Source organism: Micropterus dolomieu, linkage group LG07, assembly GCF_021292245.1.
Source record: "Micropterus dolomieu isolate WLL.071019.BEF.003 ecotype Adirondacks linkage group LG07, ASM2129224v1, whole genome shotgun sequence".
In the NCBI taxonomy this organism is placed as follows: domain Eukaryota; kingdom Metazoa; phylum Chordata; class Actinopteri; order Centrarchiformes; family Centrarchidae; genus Micropterus; species Micropterus dolomieu.
The window spans coordinates 21,182,781-21,203,025 of record NC_060156.1 but is presented as its reverse complement, the minus strand read 5'-3'; the positions used below and the strand labels follow the sequence as shown (position 1 = coordinate 21,203,025).

At 39.6% G+C, this 20,245-nt stretch overlaps 1 protein-coding gene and 1 long non-coding RNA gene across 2 annotated transcripts in view; one reads left to right on the top strand and one right to left on the bottom strand.

Moving 5' to 3' along the window:
- The first annotated feature begins 615 nt into the window (after positions 1-615).
- LOC123973370 lies at positions 616-15,974 on the top strand. The gene is made up of 3 exons (XR_006825606.1): positions 616-1,210; positions 1,309-1,456; positions 15,790-15,974. It is a non-coding gene; the product is annotated as an uncharacterized LOC123973370 (long non-coding RNA).
- fhip1b (FHF complex subunit HOOK interacting protein 1B) overlaps positions 14,775-20,245 on the bottom strand; it is a 28,035-nt gene continuing 22,564 nt past the window's right edge. Inside the window, exon 12 of the mRNA XM_046053328.1 lies at positions 14,775-19,978. Coding sequence (XP_045909284.1) covers positions 19,668-19,978 — 311 coding nt within the window. The 3' untranslated portion in view covers positions 14,775-19,667. The remainder of the gene's footprint in view (positions 19,979-20,245) is intronic.

Sequence of the window (20,245 nt, the reverse complement as noted above, 5' to 3'; positions counted from 1 at the left end):
TGTGGCCTAAAGAAATGGCCTAGTTCTTTATAATTTTTCATTGGATTAATATTCAGTTACATTAATTCATTAAAATGGCAAACGGTGCCATAAAATTGTCTACCTCTGCTCTGTTTGCTTATTTGTGAATGTGTGTGTACATGTTTTATTTCTTCTAATGTGGTAGCATCATGCAGAGATGAAAGACTAGCAGCGGGCCGATGGTGGCCACCTAAGATTTCATAAAACCAAGCACTTTTGGACAGTTTTGAAAGTGGAGAAAGGAAGGCTCTGCAGACAGGTCCACTAGTGATTATTCCTCCATTTTTCGGATATTTTGTATCTGTTAAATGTTTTTAGTATTTGAACTACATTTCTGATCTAAATTTTACATGTGCACTTCAATGAAAAAGCATGTGTGCTCTATTTGATTATTATAAGCGCTTCTGTCAACATTTGCCCTGATGAAGGTCTACATTTTCGCATAGCCTTTTGTGGCCATTCTAAGGCACACCTGTGCAATACCCATGATGTCTGATCAGCATCTTGATATGCCACCTGTGACGTGGAATGATTGTCTCAGCAAAGTAGAAGTCCTCACTAACACAGACTTGAAATAGGCCTTTTGTGTACATAGAGAAAGTCTTAGATCTTTGATTTCAGCCAAAGTCCTTATTGGCAAGTCATGCCACTCGGCCACCATCTTGGCAATGTCTCTTGCCAGCTATTTTGGGCTGACAAGACCAGGCTCCTATCTTTAATATTTAATATTTTGCTACTTTTCCTAGGAGTCCTACAAATTGGCTCATGTTAGCTGTTAAGTTACATATGCAATACATACTCTTATAGCTTAGAATATGGATACAAACCCAGACAGAAACATTCTGTTTTTCAGGAAGATTTATGAAGGAACTGCTCTTTGAGAAAGCTACATATAAATGCTAACCCAGATGTGGGGTGGGACTTAAGCTCTCTGTAGCTGAGCACAGGATGCAGTTGGAGGCAGAATGTTTCTGTTTGATATACCTAGAATGTCTCAAGAATGTATATGACGATTGACAGCCAAGCATCTATTCCTTTTCCCTTTTTTCTCCCACTTCTGAAGAACATTTTGAAAAGCTCAATTTTCAGTGGTGAAAAAAGTCAATTTCATTGGTGTGGCAGAAAGGCCAACTAAGAGAAAAAGATGGTCTTTGAAATCATACACATCAGTGAAGACATTAGTATTTTCGTAAGTAGTACTGGGCATCCAGCAGACTACTGAACTTTATTTTAGTGCCATAGTCAGCACTGTCTCCAAGGTGACTAACATGATGTTTGTATGCATAGGCAAGTCACGCTACTCCCAAGTCGTGCAGACAGCTCTGTTACTGCTTTTATAAGGACAAGCTGGAAAGGTCAGCAGTGGCTTTCCACTGCTCTACCTCTCTTTAATCACTCTAGAAGAAACATAAGTCTACATGGTCTGTAACGTAAGGTAAGTACAAAAGCCAACTTGTTTTGGAAATGTGTTTGTGTGATATTTGTGAAAAGGATCCAAAGCTAAACACCAGGTATACACAGGTGTACAGAAACATAAAACAAAGTGCTGAGGGAATACAACAATATTGGTATTTGCTTTACACTGTGAGAATCAGAGACTATGAGCCTCTTATACTGTACAAATGTGTGTTACTCTGTAAATAATCGGGTCATTTTATGTTGGCATCTTGTGCGTAGGAGCCCAGTCATTTCCATAATTCTTCCTCCGCAGCTCATCAATGAATACAGTGAGCACAAGGTTACAATGTTCTTATATAAATTGAATAATCTGTAATTTAAACAATGTTTGCTCCTAACAAACTGAACAAGTATAAAGTTTTAAGACATTATCTCTAATGTACTGGTTGGACAGTTACATTTTTTGTTAGTGCAAAATAATAATAAATCTAATAATTTAGGCAGCTTGTGAGATAGGCTTGATATCATTTGTCAACTTGATCTATGTGCTGCTGGACGTGGAATGTTTCTAGGGAATATCTAGATTGTCTGGAAGCATGTGAACCATTTACTGTTAAATAAAATACAAGAGCTGACTATGGAGTTGGACAAGTGAAAGGGGGAATAGAGGGCCAGTGCACTGGGAATAGGGGTAAGCTAATTGAGGAATAGGAAAGCTGGATGACAGGATGACCAGCTGGCTGGGAAACAAGAAGGCTTGCTAACTGAAGAACAATGAAGCAGCAAGATAGTTCATCCGTTGGGAAACAGGTGGACCTACTGACCGAGAAACAGGAAGAGGCACTTTGTAGAGACGGAGATCAAGTTCACTGTGAAAAGACCAAAAAAATGGGGAGGGAGTCACCCCAGGCTTGGTTTTAAAGGTACTATTAGTAAAACGTTTCTTTAGTAACATCTAGTGGCAGTGGCAGAAAAATACAGCAATGTACAAAAAATAGCTTGCGAGCTTGTGTTAGCTGCTTTACATCATGGGTTTCCTGTCCACCAAACATAATGTCAATTCTATCAAGTGAAGAGCAAACTGTTATTAGTTAGTTTATTCTAGCAGCCTGAGATGTAGACTAATTCCAGCAGCACTGAGCCAGGTAGTTCAGGAAGTCTTGTGGTGCAGAAAGTACCCAGCACAAATCTCATTTTGACAAAAGCTGTTTTACATTTGGCTATGTGGTATTGATATATAAACCCATGCTTTTACTGCATGAGCCCAGATCCTAAAGGGACCAGCGTGAATGATGGAAAGAAAGTGTCTGAACAAACTATTTGATCTGTGAAGAGGTTGCTATGAATCTCTTAGATGTGCAGGAAATTGACTCAAAATGCAAACAAAGCCCTTGTGTTATTCTTCACTTGGCAACAAATATGAGTAAGTGGGTGTTAGACTCAAGAGATTCCTCCTTCAGTAATTTTGTGTGCAATTTGTGGTTATTCGTTTTCATCAGCATTTCAATTCTGATTGTGTCAGTGTACTGCAGAATTTAACTCATGGTTTCCCACAAGTGCAAGAAATGGCTGGTATATTGTGTCAAATAAATGACAGACGACACCACCGCAAATGATTGGTAAGTTAATGTCAAATAGTACTGGAAAATGGCTGATATAGTTTATTAAAAAGATAATCACATTCTCCATTCTGTAAATTAATTTGTAGCTGTAAGCTATATTTTATGTGGTGGCTCAAGGGTATTTCTGGAAAGGCAAATCAGTTTCATATTACCAGGATTTACTAGGTTTTATTTTTAATTTTTTTTGTCATTTGAGACGAAACAAGCCAAGTGAGGAAAAGTGAAAATAAAAGACACAATTTCAACCAACATTTTCATTTCATTCTTATTTACTGTTAACTTGCAGTCATCACAACAGTAGATTTTCCAGGAATAAACATATCTATAATCACTCTTCATTCTATAGTCATAAAAACAAAAATGACGACACATGAAACCAGCTTTTCTTTTCAAACAATGGCTCACACCCACAACTGTACGCACTACTAAGATTTCCCCTGATTTCCATATTAATATGTCATCTAAGAGAACATGGGAACATTTTGGATGTAACCCAAATGGAAGAAAAAAACTCTGATTGCTTACTTTACTGAAAGGAGCAATACTACAATGGAAAAACTAAAAACTTCATAACATGTAGAAGTATTGTATTAAAAACTGGACATAAGAAAAAGTAAAAAGTATTAGCTGCAAAAAGTATCAAAAGTAAAAGGAATGACTGAAGGATGGTCTCTGTCACAGGGTTAAATTATTGATGCATTAACATTTGAACAGTATAGTATAGTATTTGAGCTACTATTTAATTATACAGTTTATGGGGTTTAATGTGTCATATTGTTGCTGTCTGCGTTAAATAAAACATGTCTCATTTTTTTAGGATTGAAATGGGCTACTTTCATATCAGGTGAAGGATTACACGATCCTCCAAAGTTTTGGAAAACTGTCTAGCCTCTTTCCATTTCCAAAACTAATTAGATCATTTAAGAAATGCATTAATGGAGCAAAAGTAGTAATGTGACTTTATCTCATACTGAAGGTAAAGTCTTAATCATAAAAGTAACAAATAATTGCCTCTGAGTGGTAGTGGAGTGAAGGAGTAGAAAAGGATCCCAAACATCAAAAACACTAGCAGTAAAGCAACATTATAATAACTTCACACCTCTGCCTGATCCCAAATAAGCAATGGTCCCCTGAATGAAACATCTGCTATAAACAGACACATTTCACAGAGGAGAATTTGGATGACATTATGGTTCCACAGCTGATGATTCACCAACCCACGAGTTAAATACAGAATCCATGAAAGAGTGGTGGATTTATGTGACAGACACTGCTGGTGAAAGAAGGGAGTGGGAGGACTGAAAAAAGCCACTGAGCTCCACTCAACAGTAAAGATCAGACAGCGTGAAAAATTGTAGTATTTGCAGGAATTACTGAAGCCAATCATGTCAAGATTCAACTGAAACATTGGGCCTCATGCGAGAACATTTTCTCATTTTTATGTTACAGTATTTTTTCAATTGCTATGATGCAATGGTCAAAACTGAAGCCAGTCACTATTCACACAGTATGCATTACATACATGCATCTCGGCCAAACAGTTATGCTCTCCTCCAAAAGTCACTCAAACCCCCAAAACACTTGATACAAGTCTCAAAATAAACTCGTTCAACCAAATCACTGGCAACTCAGAAAGCACACACTGTCACTCATAACACACTGAGCTACAAAACACTAACAACAGGAAGCATTACGTAAATATAATGAACTTTTATCTTTGAAATGTGACTGATTTTTCATATAAATCAGTGTTTCATATAGAATGCAGTTGTTCTCAGTCACATTGGTACATTTCTCAGATAGGTCTCAAGTGTTATTGTTTATCCTGCCTTTTCTAGTCCCGGGTCGCTTTGTACTGGTATATCTTAATGCAATGGTGCATGCTGTCAGACACTGCTAGTTGGCCCTCAGGTAGCAGGGTCAGCCCACGTGGACTACTCAGTCCATGAGTTACCATGGACATCCCCACTCCCTGTGCTGGGTATAAAAGGACTCTGTGCTGCTCCCCCCAGTCCGCTACAAGCACATTACCATCTGGATCTATACAGATGCCCCAGGGGCAGACCAGGACAGGTCCCATACCAGCACATACCCCCAGAACTCTCACTGTGTTCCATCCTGGCTCCAGCACTTTAATGCAAGGCACACAACCTGTTTCATTTCCCCTTTCGGACACAGCTACCATGCCTGAGCTCAAGCAAGCTGCTACTAAGTAAGGTCGGTGGAATCCGGTCACCACTGTGCGCTCAAGACGGGAGCCTGTTTTAGGGTCAAGCTTCAGGGCAATGAGGGAACCTTTCCGGATATCAGCTATCAAGAACTCATCCAGTCTGGTTACTGTCACACCCCTGGGAGCCTCAAGCTCACCTTTTGCGGAGCCCAATCCTGACCCTCCAAAGGTCTGGAGCAAGCGACCATGCCGGCTGAACACAAGTAGGGCTCTCTCAGCTGCACAGCTAAGTGCAATCAAACCCTTAGCATTGACAGCAATGTCAAAGTAGTTCCGACATCGTCTGGCAGAGCCATCAGAAGATGGGGAGGTCACTTGCTGGAGGACATTGCCCCGAGGGTCAGTCACCTGTTTCAGAGTTTAAATTTAGATTTAACATTGGTGGCAACTTAATTTGCTACTCCTAGCACATATACTGTATGTTGTAAATGTCTGAAAGACGTTTCACACAATACCTACCTGAACACGTGCATTTCCGCAGTCAACTATAAAGAGTTGGCTCTGTGGTGAGGCATGGATACCACTTGGCAGGGTAAAGTCAGCCCGACCAGAACCCTGCTTCCCAAACTGCCTGATCAGATGGACTCCTCTGGGGTTAAATGATGTCAAGGACGGGTCTCCTTCCTCCTCCAACTCCACCAGGGCTGGCTCTCCTCTCTCTTCTCTGACTTTTTTTGTCTCTTGAGAGGAGCCATCTATGACAGACATGGATAAAGACCTAGCCACCAGAGGTTGTTTTGAATCAGCCACTGTGATTTTTTTCTGTGGCTGGTGGAAAATATTATGACTTCTATATGTGGGGTACAAGAGGGTTTGTCCCATGTCAGAGACCTTAGGTCCCCTACTGAGAGTTGGTGAGGTTGAGGTGGAGCTTGACGTGGAGTTGAAGTTGCCACACTTCATCCTCCGAACTCCTACATGCTCATTCGTCCCACCACTGATCAGTGGGCGTGTCTTGTGTGTCAGGTCCACTGCAGACTTTGACAGACGGCAATTGTAGTTCAAAGAGCCTCTGTTCACGATGTAGTCATGTGATTGGCTAACGATGAAAGTATAGCTAGAGTCAAGGCTGTCTGTTGGGGATGGAGCTCGGCCAGAGTCACCGTGGGTTCCTACAGAGTGTTCATCAGAGGACTGGCTGAGGCGAGAGTGAGGTCGGGCCCTGGAAGTGAGGTCTAGGCAGCTTTGGCTGGTCAGAGGCTCTCTTGGAGTCATCCTCGGAGATGTTAGGGCTTTGTTGTTGTACCTCAAATGTCTACTATTGGAATGTTGACTCTCTTTTCCTTTTTCACTATCCGGGTTGTCTAAACTCATGCAGCGACTCAGCTTAGCATTCTCCCGTCTTCGTTCAGGTGAGGGGGACTGCTTCCTCCCAGAGACCACAGTAAGCCTCTGATTCCTGGGAGAGTAGTGTTTTCCATTACTGTTCATCTTGATCACCTGCCTCTTGCCTTCTGTATCCATGTTTCTAAGTACCGTAGGGATAGTCAGAAATATGTCCTCCTTTTGTGGCTGAAAGGAGGCTGATTCCATCTCCTCATCCTGTGAAGACTCCCAGTCAGACTGTTCACACTTTGGAAGCCATTGACACATCTTTGTTGAGGATAACCTTTGCTCATCCTCTGATTCCAGATCACTCCGGCCAGAGAGGCTGATCTTTCTAACAACCCTGCCTGTTGGTGAGGTCCACCCCTGTCCTACAGAGCTTTTTTCTCCCCCAGCATCATGATGGTTTGTGTCTTCACACTGCATCCCATGTGAATGAAGAGCACATAGCTGCCCTTGTGGCCCACAACCTCCGACATGCAGGCACATGCTTTGTTCTTGCACACGAATATCTCCAAAGGCGACAGCATTAGGTTGGGAGCTGGGTTTGAAGTTCACTTTCTTTAGGGAAACTGAGATTTCCCAGGGTTGTAGGAACTCTGCAACCTCCTTCAGCAGCAGGTTCTGGTGTGACCCACTTTCATTCTGACCTGACTGTTGACCCACCTCCTGAATCCGCTGCTGAAGTTGATCAAGTTTACGGAGCCTTTGGTCCAACAGGGACTGGCTGACCCGGGCTGCTGCCATGTTCTCCCTCTGAACTTGCTCCAGTCGCTGCTGAGCGTCCCGATGGTCCTGCTCGACCCTCTCGAGCAGGCGCTGCTCTTCTCTGCGTGCACCCAGGATGGCTCGCTCTAGACCCCGCTTCACAGATTCAGTCTCATATGCATGTCGCTCTTGTAGGCAACGCAGTTCTGCCTCTGCCTGGGCAAGGTCGCAACGTGCTTGTGTTGCCCAGCATGGAGGGGACTGAGGCAGGAGAGCAGGAGAAGGACCCTCTGACTGACGATCGGGACTGGGGCTGTGGGCTAGGGTAGGGGAGGTGGGACTGCTACCCAAAGGAGTTCTGACAAACATCATGATGGATGGATGGATCTTTATTTTCTGCAGAAAACATAAAGGGAACGGGAAGATAAATGCACACATGCAAACAAAAGAATCATAATACATAATAAATGCCTAATGAACCATGGTATGTCAGGTAATTAAGATTTTAACATAAGTGAAATCTTAATTCTATCCGTCTATCGTCAACCGCTTATCCTGCGTACAGAGTCACAGGGGGCTGGAGCCAATCCCAGCTGAAATCGGGTGAAAGGCGGGGTATACCCTGGAAAGGTCGCCAGTCCATCGCAAGGCCACACATAGACAAACAACCAGTCACGCTCACAACTAAGGACAAGTTAGAGTCCCCAATTAATCTAGTCAGCATGTCTTTGGACGGTGGGAGGAAGCCGGAGCACCCAGAGAGAACCTACACAGACACAGGCAGAACATGCACAAGGCCTGGGACGACCAAGGTTCAAACCCACAACCTTCTTGCTGTGAGTGTTAACTACTGCACCGCCCTGAAATTATAATTAATACATAAAATTCCTGTACCTTTGTGCTGTGTAGGATCTTTACCTGACAAATTATGCAAATATGTGAATGATTATAATATAATATTTTATAATAATATTTTGCGTAAGTATTATTTGCTTTGCCAGTCGCAAATTTGTGTCTTTGCATTGCCTTTGTATGTAATCGCATGACAAATTTGCTTCACTTTCTGTGTGAACACAACATTGAGAGTTATAGAGGTAAATAGTAAGCTAGCTAACATTTGCATCAGCAGATCTGTTGAGTGAATCCATCCATCTATCATCTTCAACCGCTTATCTGTGCAGGGTCTTAAAGAGGGGGGGTAGGCAGGATATACCCTGTTGCCAGTTCATTACAGAACTCCTCACAGAAAGGCCTGGGACGACCAAGGGTCGAACCCTGTACCTTCTTGACCGAATCCATTAGGTTAAAATGAATTACTATTGTATTTAATATACAGTATACTGTGTGTATGTATGTGTGTGTAAATATACATATATATATATATATATATATATATATATATATACATACAGTATATATACATATTTATATATACTTACTCCATACTTAATATATTTTTTTATTTTATTTTTATTTTTTTATTGATATCTTTTTAAAATTACATGTTTTAAAATAGCATACGATGTACTGTAAGCTATTCCTATTCTTGTCATTTTAACACTGTGCATCACAAATCTATAAAGTATGATTTCATCAGACATGATTTCGGACTCTTTATGGGGAAATGGGTGACACACACTTTACTGAAGTTTGCTGAATCTGGCATACTCTAATTCAGCCAGTCAAAGGCAACTGAGCAACCACTTATTTTACTATTTGCACTAGATCTTTTATCAGAGCTTTTTCTATGCTGTTAAGTGAACAGATGCGTATGGAAAGGTGATACAGCTTTAAAGGCAGGCCATAAGAGAGACAAGGCTCTGGGCAGAAATAACTAGCATAGAGGAGGAAGAAAGTTTTGAGTTTTACACTGAGAAACCTATTAGCATTTCAAATGGCGGCAGACAGCCAGAAGCATCCACAGTGAGTGCAAGAGTGGGAGGTGAAGAGACAGCCCAAGTGTCTACACAACAATACTTCCCAACTCCCCAGTCTGCAAACAGACCCCACTTTGATATTTTATTCATGAGCTGAACAAAGTGATGTAGAGAAATGGCATTGAAAGACTTCTGTCCTTTGTGTGATGTATTGTGATAATACTGGAACCCCAGGGAGCCATCATAAAATAAACAGAAAGTAGCATTCTTACAGGGAATACATTAGTAAGTTTATGGCCCCAAACAATTTTTTCACTTAGCGGAATGGTTATGGTTGCCAGTTCTATGCATGAGTGCTTTATAATGCTATTTCTAAAATGGACAAAAACAAGCTACTTATGAGAATTTAATTCAGCTCTTTGTCTGTAATACATGCAGTCTGAAATAAGCAAATTGAAAAATATCAGTTTAAAAATGACAATGATTAAGTCTTTTGGTTCTTCACAATTTTTATTACTCACTGGTTTGGACACGAGTATTCAAAAATTATCACAGACAGACCCATTCTTATAGGTTTGGTTCTTTTCATGTTACTGAGGGCTTAAGTGTTTTAATCTGTATGTTAAAGCTCAAAAGTAGCTTCAACATACATACATGTTTTAATATGTGGCCAGTACTAAAGGGCAAACAACATATTGTACTTTATATTTGCTCCATGAGAAGTTTGTTTCATCAAACTAAAGAAAAAATACAGCCCAATTGGTGAAGTGCATGTAGTGTAACATAAGCTAATAACTATGCCATACTGCTCACTTTGAATACAGTAAGTATTGTTATTAATATTAACACATTATAGCAGTGTTCCAAAAACTGGAAAACGGGTCTAACCATATCTTAATTCAGTGACACTGAATTTTTTAGCCAAAGGGAGAATATGTTAGAGAAGAAAAAGATGCAAATGGCATTCTGGGTAATTATTATTCTTGGCTTTATTTCTTGCACTTGAATTGACATAATCCACATATCTAATCTATACGTTAATTTAATTACTATTTTGATTTTCACTTTTCATAAATATATATCTTTACCCTGATCACTGGAGTTTATTGACTGTACTGTCACAGAAAGTGCCATCTCTGAGTTTGGATAGTTCTGCTAAGAATTCCTTAAAGTCTCCTTAGGTGTAAATCTGGATCGTCTTCCTTTCAGAGTTTGTGTCCTGTTTAGCTTGTTGTTTTAGTTTAGTGTTGAGTGAGCATGAAAGACATTTAACAAATGGGTAACGCTTGGTGAAAATTTGGGTAAGGTGTTAGTTTGGGTACCTTGATCGATGCAGGTCTGACCTTGGGACAGGGAGGAGCAGGGATGAGCCCATCATTTCTCAGGCTCTGCTTGTATGGACTTGCGCAATTTCACAGTGTGGAAAAATTGGTGTGTTGCGTTCTGAGTAATTCTAATCTCTTTTTGTAGCTGTGGTTTGTTGCCATGTAATGTCTTGCATGTACTCTCACCAAAAGGCTGTACACTGGCGTTCACCAGTTAGTAGATACTCTTACTGACACCATCATTTTACACCTCACTGAAGCATTGATTTTCAAAGCAATAAGCTATTTTTGATACAATAATTAGAAGAAGTTTTATAATTAAAGTTAATGTAAATTTTCAATAGGCACCTACTTAAATTCTTGTTTTCATTTTACCTTAGTATTAGCCTTGTTATGGCAAAACTTTGCAGCTAACACTACTGAGACTGTCCAATTAATAACATTATATATAGCCAGTGTTGGTAGTTCATTTGATATTTCATGATTTTACATTTATTATTGTAATGGTAAAAGTTAGCAGCAAATATTAATGTTACTGACTTATCATTTCATAATCTTGCCAAAGACCTCCATTAGCCTATTGTCCCAGAACTTTTTAAAACACATCAATGAGCCACACCGTTGCACTGGCTGACATATTCTGCTTTACCACGCACATTGTAATTTAATAATAAATTTTGAATCAATCTCACACAAGCCGGCCTACTGCCCCACTAGAGCACCAAATGTATAATGTATATGTGTATTAATCTGAAGACGAAAATAGTCCTCAACAAATATACTTTTTCTACCTGTTAGAGTAACATTTGCTGAAAACTGCAGGACTTTTCATCTGTAAAAGGAAAAAACACTGTGAACAGTGTCTTTTTAAAGGTCAAGTCTTCAGCCGGAACCATTGTGGTTGGGTTTGAGTGTCACAGACAAGACAAGGAAGTCTGAAAGTACTGAAAAGTGGACTAACACATTTCTTGGTTTTTTGAATTTCATGGGATTTGCAGACCCCAACTAAGTATTGACTATCACCAGCCTTATCCGCGTGAGGTGTAAAGGGAGAGATGTACATGTCAATCATGTAATGGTCATGCACTGTACAACTTAAGAGTTTTGAGTTTGATATTTTAAGTTGCAGCATTTGTAATATGGATACACATATTTTCAATTAAAGGCTTTATAACAGATTATGTGTCGGAGTAGCAGTTGATGTTGTAGTTGAGGGAGTGTATTTAATATATTTGAAGTAGTGTGACATTTGTATCAGGGGTATGACTAGTTTATTTATATAGCCTACTGTCTACTTGCTGCAGTTTGAAGTTTAAAGTTTCTTAACTCGTTACTAATTAAACATTCTGAAAGAATCCGTTCTTCATATGAGTTTCTTGTACTGTACTTTTGATACTTAAGGACATTATTGTTGACTTGGGTAAAATGATGAATGCAGAACTTTTACTTGCAATGGGCTGTTTTTCTTTCATTGTGGTAAATATAAGCAGCTGCTTTTATTTAGAAATGGATTTTGAGATTTCCTTCCACCATCAGTGCCAGTGAACTTATTTATGTTGGAGATAAGTGACAGGTGTATTTGAGGCACTCTGCCTGTCCCATCTCTTTGTGTCACAGACCAGGTTTCCACTCATATTACCAAACTACATTATAGATGAAGAGGGTCCAGTTGCTCATCTTGCGAGTGCTGTGGGGTAACTGGGTCACATTAGGAATGAACAATGAGCAAAACAATCTTACTGCTTACTGCATGTTTGTCTCAAAAAACAAGACAAAATTTTAGAAGTAATTAAACGACTGTGATGAACATATGAACATTTCTTAAAGTATTTGTAAAACGTTACCTTGCCGAACACTTCTGTTTGCATTTTCACACAAAAGAATAGTGATCAAACTGTACTTTATGATGAAAACTAATGAAATCTGGTTTTGTAGAACAATAAAAAACACAACACCATCACTGTGGCTTACCTGTAGTCAGAAAACAGCGCTGCTACGACCCCATGCTCTGCTCTTCTTCACCACATCTCCCCACTCCCTCACTTTTACCATCACCCTCTGGCCCTCCCTTTGTGCAGTTTCCCCTCTTGTTGGCTGCTGCTAGGAGACCGCCAAGCCGACTCCAGTTTCCTCTGTGTGCAAACTCAGAATGTACACCCACAATAGATTTTTTTTTGGCTTTCAAGTTGTGTACTTTATACTTTACTTGGAATCCTGCTGTGTGTTTTAGAGGATACCACTTTAATTATTAAGAGTCAGAGTGGGGAGAAAATTCAGTAATAACACAAACCACCTGAGGTGATGCTTGAGGAGCACTAAGGAACACTTTATGTTGTGAAATACACCAGTGATCTTTTGTATAGATGTGCTGTGTGATACAATTGCATGGTAGTGTTCTTGTTTTGGGTAATTTACTTGGCCATCTGCATATAACACTGATTGAAGGTCGGCGAAGACAGGAATACTGTTTGGTACGTATTCAGTTCTGGCTTTCAGCCAGTTCTTCCTGCATTGACTTTATTTGCTCTGAGTCTCTGTGGTGTAGTGGTGAGTCTAGGGCTGCAACTAACAATTATTTACATTATCAGTAAATCTGCAAGTCATTTTCTTAATTGATTGATTAATCGTTTCATCCATAAAATGTCAGGAAATAGTGATAAACGGCCATCATAAGCTCCCTGACTCGAAGGCGATGTCTCTAAATATCTCCAAAACCCACAGATTTTTAGTTTATCATCACAAAAAAACAGCAAATAATCACATTTGAGAGGCTGGAACCAATTCAGTTTTGCTTAAGAAATGACAAATGATTAACTGCCTATCAGAATTGTTGCAGATTCATTTCTTGTTGATTGAAAAATTATTTAAGCTCTACTGGTAATGTGTTGTACTGTGTATGTTTTAGTGTGCATATTTATCTTGGTTATAAGTCTCACTTGGAATATCCTTGTATACATGATTCTAACATTATATAATCTGCTACTGATTAGTATACTCAGTTAATCTCGTAATCATTTTCTTAATTAATCATTTGGCCTTTAAAATGTCAGGAAGTAGTGAAAAGTGAGCCTAAGATGATGTCATAAACTTTCTTGTTTTACAGATACCTAAAGATCTTCAATTTAAGATGATATAAAACACAGAAAAGCTTCAAATCCTTACATTGGAGAAGCTGGAATATTTGGCATATCAAAGTAGTCGCACAATATTTGTTATTGACTAATCATTGTAGCTCTTAACATTATACAGGTTTCTGATCATATGTGCACTAGTGCAGGTGTGTCTTTGGCCCCTCGACATCCAGCATCTCTGTTATTCCTGTACTGACTTGAATTCCTTCAGCGGTTGAGGATGAACCCACTTTGGTTTATAGTTACCCTGACACTGGTGCACTGCTGTTTTCTTCAGCTCTTCACCAGTAATAGAAGATGAGAACGAAAGTGAAGACTGTCAAATAATTGATCACATTACCGGTGTGAAGATGCAGACAAAGATCAGAAAGCTGGTTAAGGCATTAATGGCAGTGTCTTGGTTTCTATCTGAGAGGGCTATAGGCTTCTCCAGGTGTCTCAATTGAGATACTAGTGTGGAGGTAAACATTTTCAATACATGCCGGGTCAGGCTCCAGCCCCCAAAATGGATAAATAATAAATGCTGCTTAGTATTTGTGCAGCGTGCATGTCAACATGCTTAGTTGTTTGGAGGTTGTCCTGCCAACCTCAGCAGACAATTGGCCAAAAAGCTGGCCCATGTCTTCAGTTCACTCTCTCCCTTCTAGCAGGTTACATCCATGCTGTGGCATCTTTTGTACTTGTGTTTATTTTAGTTTGCTAAGTTATACTTTAAGTAAGTACTTTGCGTGGACTCCCTCTTTGTCACATTCCCTGAGCCAGTTAGCGACACACTGTTTGGGTGTTTTTGATGTGAGGGGTCATATACATCTTTTACACTAAATAAGGCACATTTTAGATTTAGATTTTTTCTAGTTAAGTACTGGATAGTTTCACCTTTTCTGGCCTCTAAAAATCTTTGAAAGTAAAATCTGTCTTCAGGTGAACGTCAGTCCACATTAAAGCCATGTGTAAGCTGTGACGAGAGGTCAGAGTAGATAATAGTTAGTGCACAAGCCAAAAAGGTTGGGAACCACTGTTTTACCATACTGGATATACGCTGTTTACATGGAACACAGATTCACACACTCCACCACTCAGGGTGAAGTTCATACAGTCACAAGACAACAAAGAAAAGGACACCATGACAAATATGATATTGCTAGGCAAAGAATTTATAAATTAATAAAAACATTCCCTTTGTAGTGTTCTTCTCACAGCTTTTCCCCACTGTGTATTTTGTCCTTTTTTCCCCCTAATGATTTCAAAATATAGAAAAATATTTCTGACAACATTCATCATTCTTAGCATGATTTTCATTCTGTCCTGTTGGTTATTTCACATACCTCTGCATTTTCCACCCATCACTTTTTTTTTTTTTTTTTTTTTTTTTTACATTATTTACATATTAAATCTGTCCACGTCATCTTTCAGCTTCAAACAGGGGACACCAGAGCATGATTTGCATAGATCACAGGGGAGGAATAAGTCAGGGGTAAAAAGTCAAAGCTTTTCAAAGAAAAAGGTAAAGTGAGAAGATGCTGTACATCCCGTGATACACATTACAAATCAACACATGGAAAATCTATTTAAAACATGGCACAGAGTGTACATGATGTGTTAAAAAAAATCTGATGTGAAAACAAAGCTATATAGCCCAAACTGTTTCAGTTGAAGTCACTTGCAGAATAAACTGTCAAACCATATGTGCAAGTGGAAGTGTCATCCGCCACACAGCTTTGCTATGCAAAGCTCAGCTGATGTGAGTTGCATTGCTGATTGCAATGTGAGTATGAGGGTTTTTCACCCACTTATGTGTTGTGGTGATTGAACAGCCAATCATAACCCATCCTGAAACAAAACAATTCCATTTCAAATGAAAGTCAGCGACAGTTGAACACTTTGGCTTGCTGTTTGCAGAGTGTTTCCATTGTAACACCATGAATATACAAAATGCAGAAACGCAAAACATAACATGCTCTGAATTTAGCCACAACTAAAACATTCAGAAATATTAATGTTTTTAACTCAGTGACAGATCAATTGTAGTGTTCAAGTACATCTGTCTGAAACACAGACAGCAGAAGAAAATAAAAAAACAATACCTGTGACATTACACAACATTTTGTGATGCTTAGCTTTGGGTTTACCACTCACCATCATCTTTGTCAGTTAACAGAGTCGGAAACAGAAACCACCACGGCTGAGATGCCAGCTTATCAATCCACCAAATTCACAAACAAGACTGGATACATTTTGAGCCCCTAACTCGTTCTGGTAAGTACATCCATACATTAACTATTTTTTTTAGAGAGTTCATTCATTTGTTTTTCTCGGTCACTTTATCACAGGAAGATTTTTTTGGGTGACAGTTTCTGGTGGCCATTACAGGAACTGCAGTTAAAGACAATTGTGCATTGGCTTCAGCATCCAGCCGTGGTAGTTGCTGCATAGTCAAAAGCCAAAATCCCTTTCCCAACAGTAAATTCAAAAATTTTAAATCAGTATCGGTGTTTCTGTATTTTAAAACAGGCTGTCCTCCTTTCCACAATCCCTACTGGTGTCTGAACAGTTGGGAGGGCTCACTTTTCCAGGAAGCAATTTGCTGCCGTTCATTCTTGTGGAGTATGAAAAACAACTTCCATAGAGCTAGGAAATCCATCACAGTAACCGGTACACCCTTGATTACAGATGTTTTATTTCACTGTGTGTGAGTTGTGTTTTTCCATATCAGCGCTGCACTAAATTAAGCTCAGCTCATGGTCTGTCATGACAACCCAAGGAAGAAGTCAAAGTCCAGAGTAGGAAATAAACCCTTATAAAATCGCTCAAATACAATCTCTGTCAAATGTATGTCTTTTGTATTCTTAAAAATGAAACAATTAAATATGCAGTATATTTAAATAAAAATACAAACAGTAAGGAGTGAAAAATGACTGCAGGAAGCGTAGACATGATGTGCATGGGCTAAAATCCCAAATCTGAAAAAGTCACGGAGGACCGATGAAAACAACTTACGTTTTGCAGCTCAGGGTTACAGAGCAGCTCCCTTTTATCAATAACCTTCAGCTGGCAACAGTCATCTTTTTAAGGACAATTACAGCTTAGGTTTTATTTCATAGGTTTGGCCATCACTTCTATCATCAGTGAGTACAAATCATATGTCCTTAACATTTTCCTTGTATTTGGCCATGTAACTTTTACTATAGGTGTATTACATTAGGCATTGGGGTTATTTGAAAGCACTTTTAGCATTTAAAAAGTGCAACATGAACATGGTTTATTAGTGTTCGGATTATGTACCATGAAACTGTCCACTGTTCAAACAGAGACACTTGGAGTTTCAGGTACTGTCAGAGAGATTGTCTTTGGTGTCCACAAATGTGTCACAGAAATACAGATAACTTGACTGAAACTGCTTGGTTACAATGTGACTAACTGACTGAGTTAGTGATGGAACTGAGAAGCTGAGTATTTAGCTGAGTATTTAGCTGAGTATTTAGCTGAGTATTTAGCTGAGTATTTAGCTGAGTATTTAGTGTTCGACCTATCTTTAACAGAAACAGTTTGTAAAAATAGTTTAGTTAAAAAACACAATCTTGAGTGGAAAACTAAAGCAACCTGGCCTTTTCTTTCTGTGCAAGGGAAACATTAATCTTGTTCTAAGCACGCGGATGTACAGCAGACTAGGTGAACAGATGGACGGACGGATGGCAGTGGGTAAAATACAGAAGTGATTTCTCTACCAATTTGATTAGGCGAGAGCAAACATTCAGTGTGAAATGCCGTCTCTGATCTCTGCAGGCACCAGGATGACTCACTAACCACTAAAACCTACAGCATGGAACCTAAATTGAGCTCAGCACTATTGCACAAACCAAAGAAAACTTACTCTATACTACTTAAGTATTACTTAACTATACACCCGGCCTTATCTGGCATGCAAAAACTCTTAACTAATGGTACTTAAAAAACAAACTGGGGTTTTACCAAATGTGTCTAGAAATTCCATACAAAAGTGAGTTACAGCAGTGATGAAGTACTACATTTACAAACATGACGACCATGGATATGGCTTTGACAAATTGAGAAGGCTTCAACTTTGAGAAAGACGGAACAGTTGTCAAAAAATTATGCAGTATTCAATTTCTAAGATTGAAGACTTTGCAGGATGGCAGGCACATTTAGCAGTTTCTCTACTGCTAAAAGTTGAGATAATGGCTAGTGTGTGCAGACAACCAAATCATTTCACAAAAAAGCTGTGCGAAAGATGAGTTTTGCATTGCAGTCATACATGTAAAGCTTAATTTTCCAGGTTCTTCATTTCCTAATCATTTTCACAGAAGAACAAGGAAATTATTAAGAAATTAGAGACCTGTAAAATGAAGAATTACCATCTTCTAACAAACTGCCAATAATTACTTTAAACCCCTCAAAAGGTTGCTTAATGTTGAGGGGAAAGGTTGAAAGAGAATTTTGTCTTGGCAAAAGCTTTTAACACTGTGTGGCTGCTACTTCATTTAACCTCAGACACAACAAAATAAATTAAACCGATCACAACGCTGGCAAAGATTCCTCCACATCCCCAAATACACATTTTATACTTGGTACCTAACAATGAAATGAAGAGAAAGTAGCTATTACACTAGTAAAAAATGGGTGTTACTTAAAAAAAAATAGCAGCATGTTAAGTTCCAAGTTGAACAGTTGTATGTTCAGTTTGGTCTGTCTCACCAAAGAGACAACATCTCAAAGCTGAAATGGAAAAACTGAAATGTAGATTGCTTCATCCAAGCCTCAGCTTCAGCTCACAAATAAAGATCAATAAAGATCTGTTAAAGAAGGGTCAGTGAATGCCTCATGAGGACCTATTTCAACTGTCAGTTCAAAGTAAATGGAAATCATGCAAATTCTCCCTAGACAAAAAAACGTCCCTTCTCGCCTTTTCCTTGCAGACTCTCAGGTCTTTTAAAAAAACTAAATGACACACAAAAGGTACGAATCGTAAAGCAGTGCTGCCGTTTCAATCCCACAGCCTCTCCTTTATGGCAACAGGTGAATGGCTTACCGATGGCCTGAAGAGTTGGCATCACCTTTTGGAAAGGAGCCATTTGTTAAAATAAACTCGCACACACGACGGCAGACACCTGTTCCCGCGTGTTGCTGATATGTCTCGAAAATGGTGCAAATGCAAAAGACAAACACGTTTTAAAACTAAATATTTTTTTAAAATGGCATTAATTACCCAAAGTTTTCCAGTACATTTGTGGTGGTCGTGCTGATTCACAGGAGAGAAAGTGACCCTCTCCTTCACCTGCGTGTTCCAGTTATCAGCTCGTTCATTCATGACTAGTCTTTGCAGCAGTGCAGCCTTTTAAAAATAAAATGGACACTTGAGATGTTACTAGGAACCCCTGCTGTGTTTCTGTGAACTTTCTCTATTGGCCAGTCCTTGATATAGGATGAAAAGCTCTGTGACAAAAGCAAAGACTAGCTTGTCGTACAGAGAGGGCCAAAGCTGACTGGATCACCTTATAGTTGATTGACAAGTCTAAACTTTCAGTGTTTTCCTGCCAAACAATTTTTGGTGTTGGTGTCATAATTTTGTTGAGGACAAAACAGTCTTTTCCTCTGTGCTGCCTGAAAGCACCCTTCCAACTTAAAAGATAAAGAGTATTGACTAGCACCAATATGTGCACCTATTTCTTTTATCTGTGGCTTTACTGTGTCACATTATACCACGTGGTATGTGTATGTACAACCTCCCAAATCTCAAGCATTTACCGAGATATTCTGTGTATAGAATGTAAATATAACACATGATATGCACAATATCATATAAGTTTACAGATGAGGAAAATTCTTCCAGTCCTATAGTTATCCTATAATGATTTTGGTACAAAAATGACACTATTTCCATCTTGCTTTTTGTCTGTGTCATTGCAAACGACCCACCTCAGTGACCCAGTCTGTCCTCTGGTGATAGGAGAATCCTATATAACTTTTTTTAAAAAAGAAATGGAGGATAAGAGCTAGATTGGAGGAGTTGTCTATTCTTCTGCCTCCTGGCTGTGGGGAAAAGGCAGAGTGACGGCGTGCTCTTGAGCCAGGGCAGCCAGCTCCTTGAGGAACTCGCAGAAGATAACGGCACAGTAGACGGCGTTCTTCACTCGGAGCGCCTCGGCCTGCTTCTCCAGGCCAGAGGCCCCTCCGCCTCCGCCGCCCTTGAACAGAGCGCTGTGCAGTGATTGGCCGCCGTCCCGTACGTGTGCGAGGGCCAGCTGAGCGGCGTGTCGAGCCCGGGTCGGGCTGTTGGTGTGACGAAGGATCAGGTCTCCGAGAGATGGTTTACGACTCTTCACTGGAACAAGGAAACATTTTACAAGTTTAAAAGTCATCACAGTGATGACAAGGATATGTGACTTGAAATTTATTTGAACTCAAGGTCCACTTACAAGGTTTTTCCAGGTGGAAAGATAACTGAAACCTCCATAAAGACAAAGATACTAAGTGGACCGTGAGTTTAAATTATTAAAAACTACTGTTTTCATGAATGTTCACACAGAAAAAGTATTTTGCTCTTAAACCTTCTAAATGAAAAACAATTCTGCATGAATGTCAGCATCTT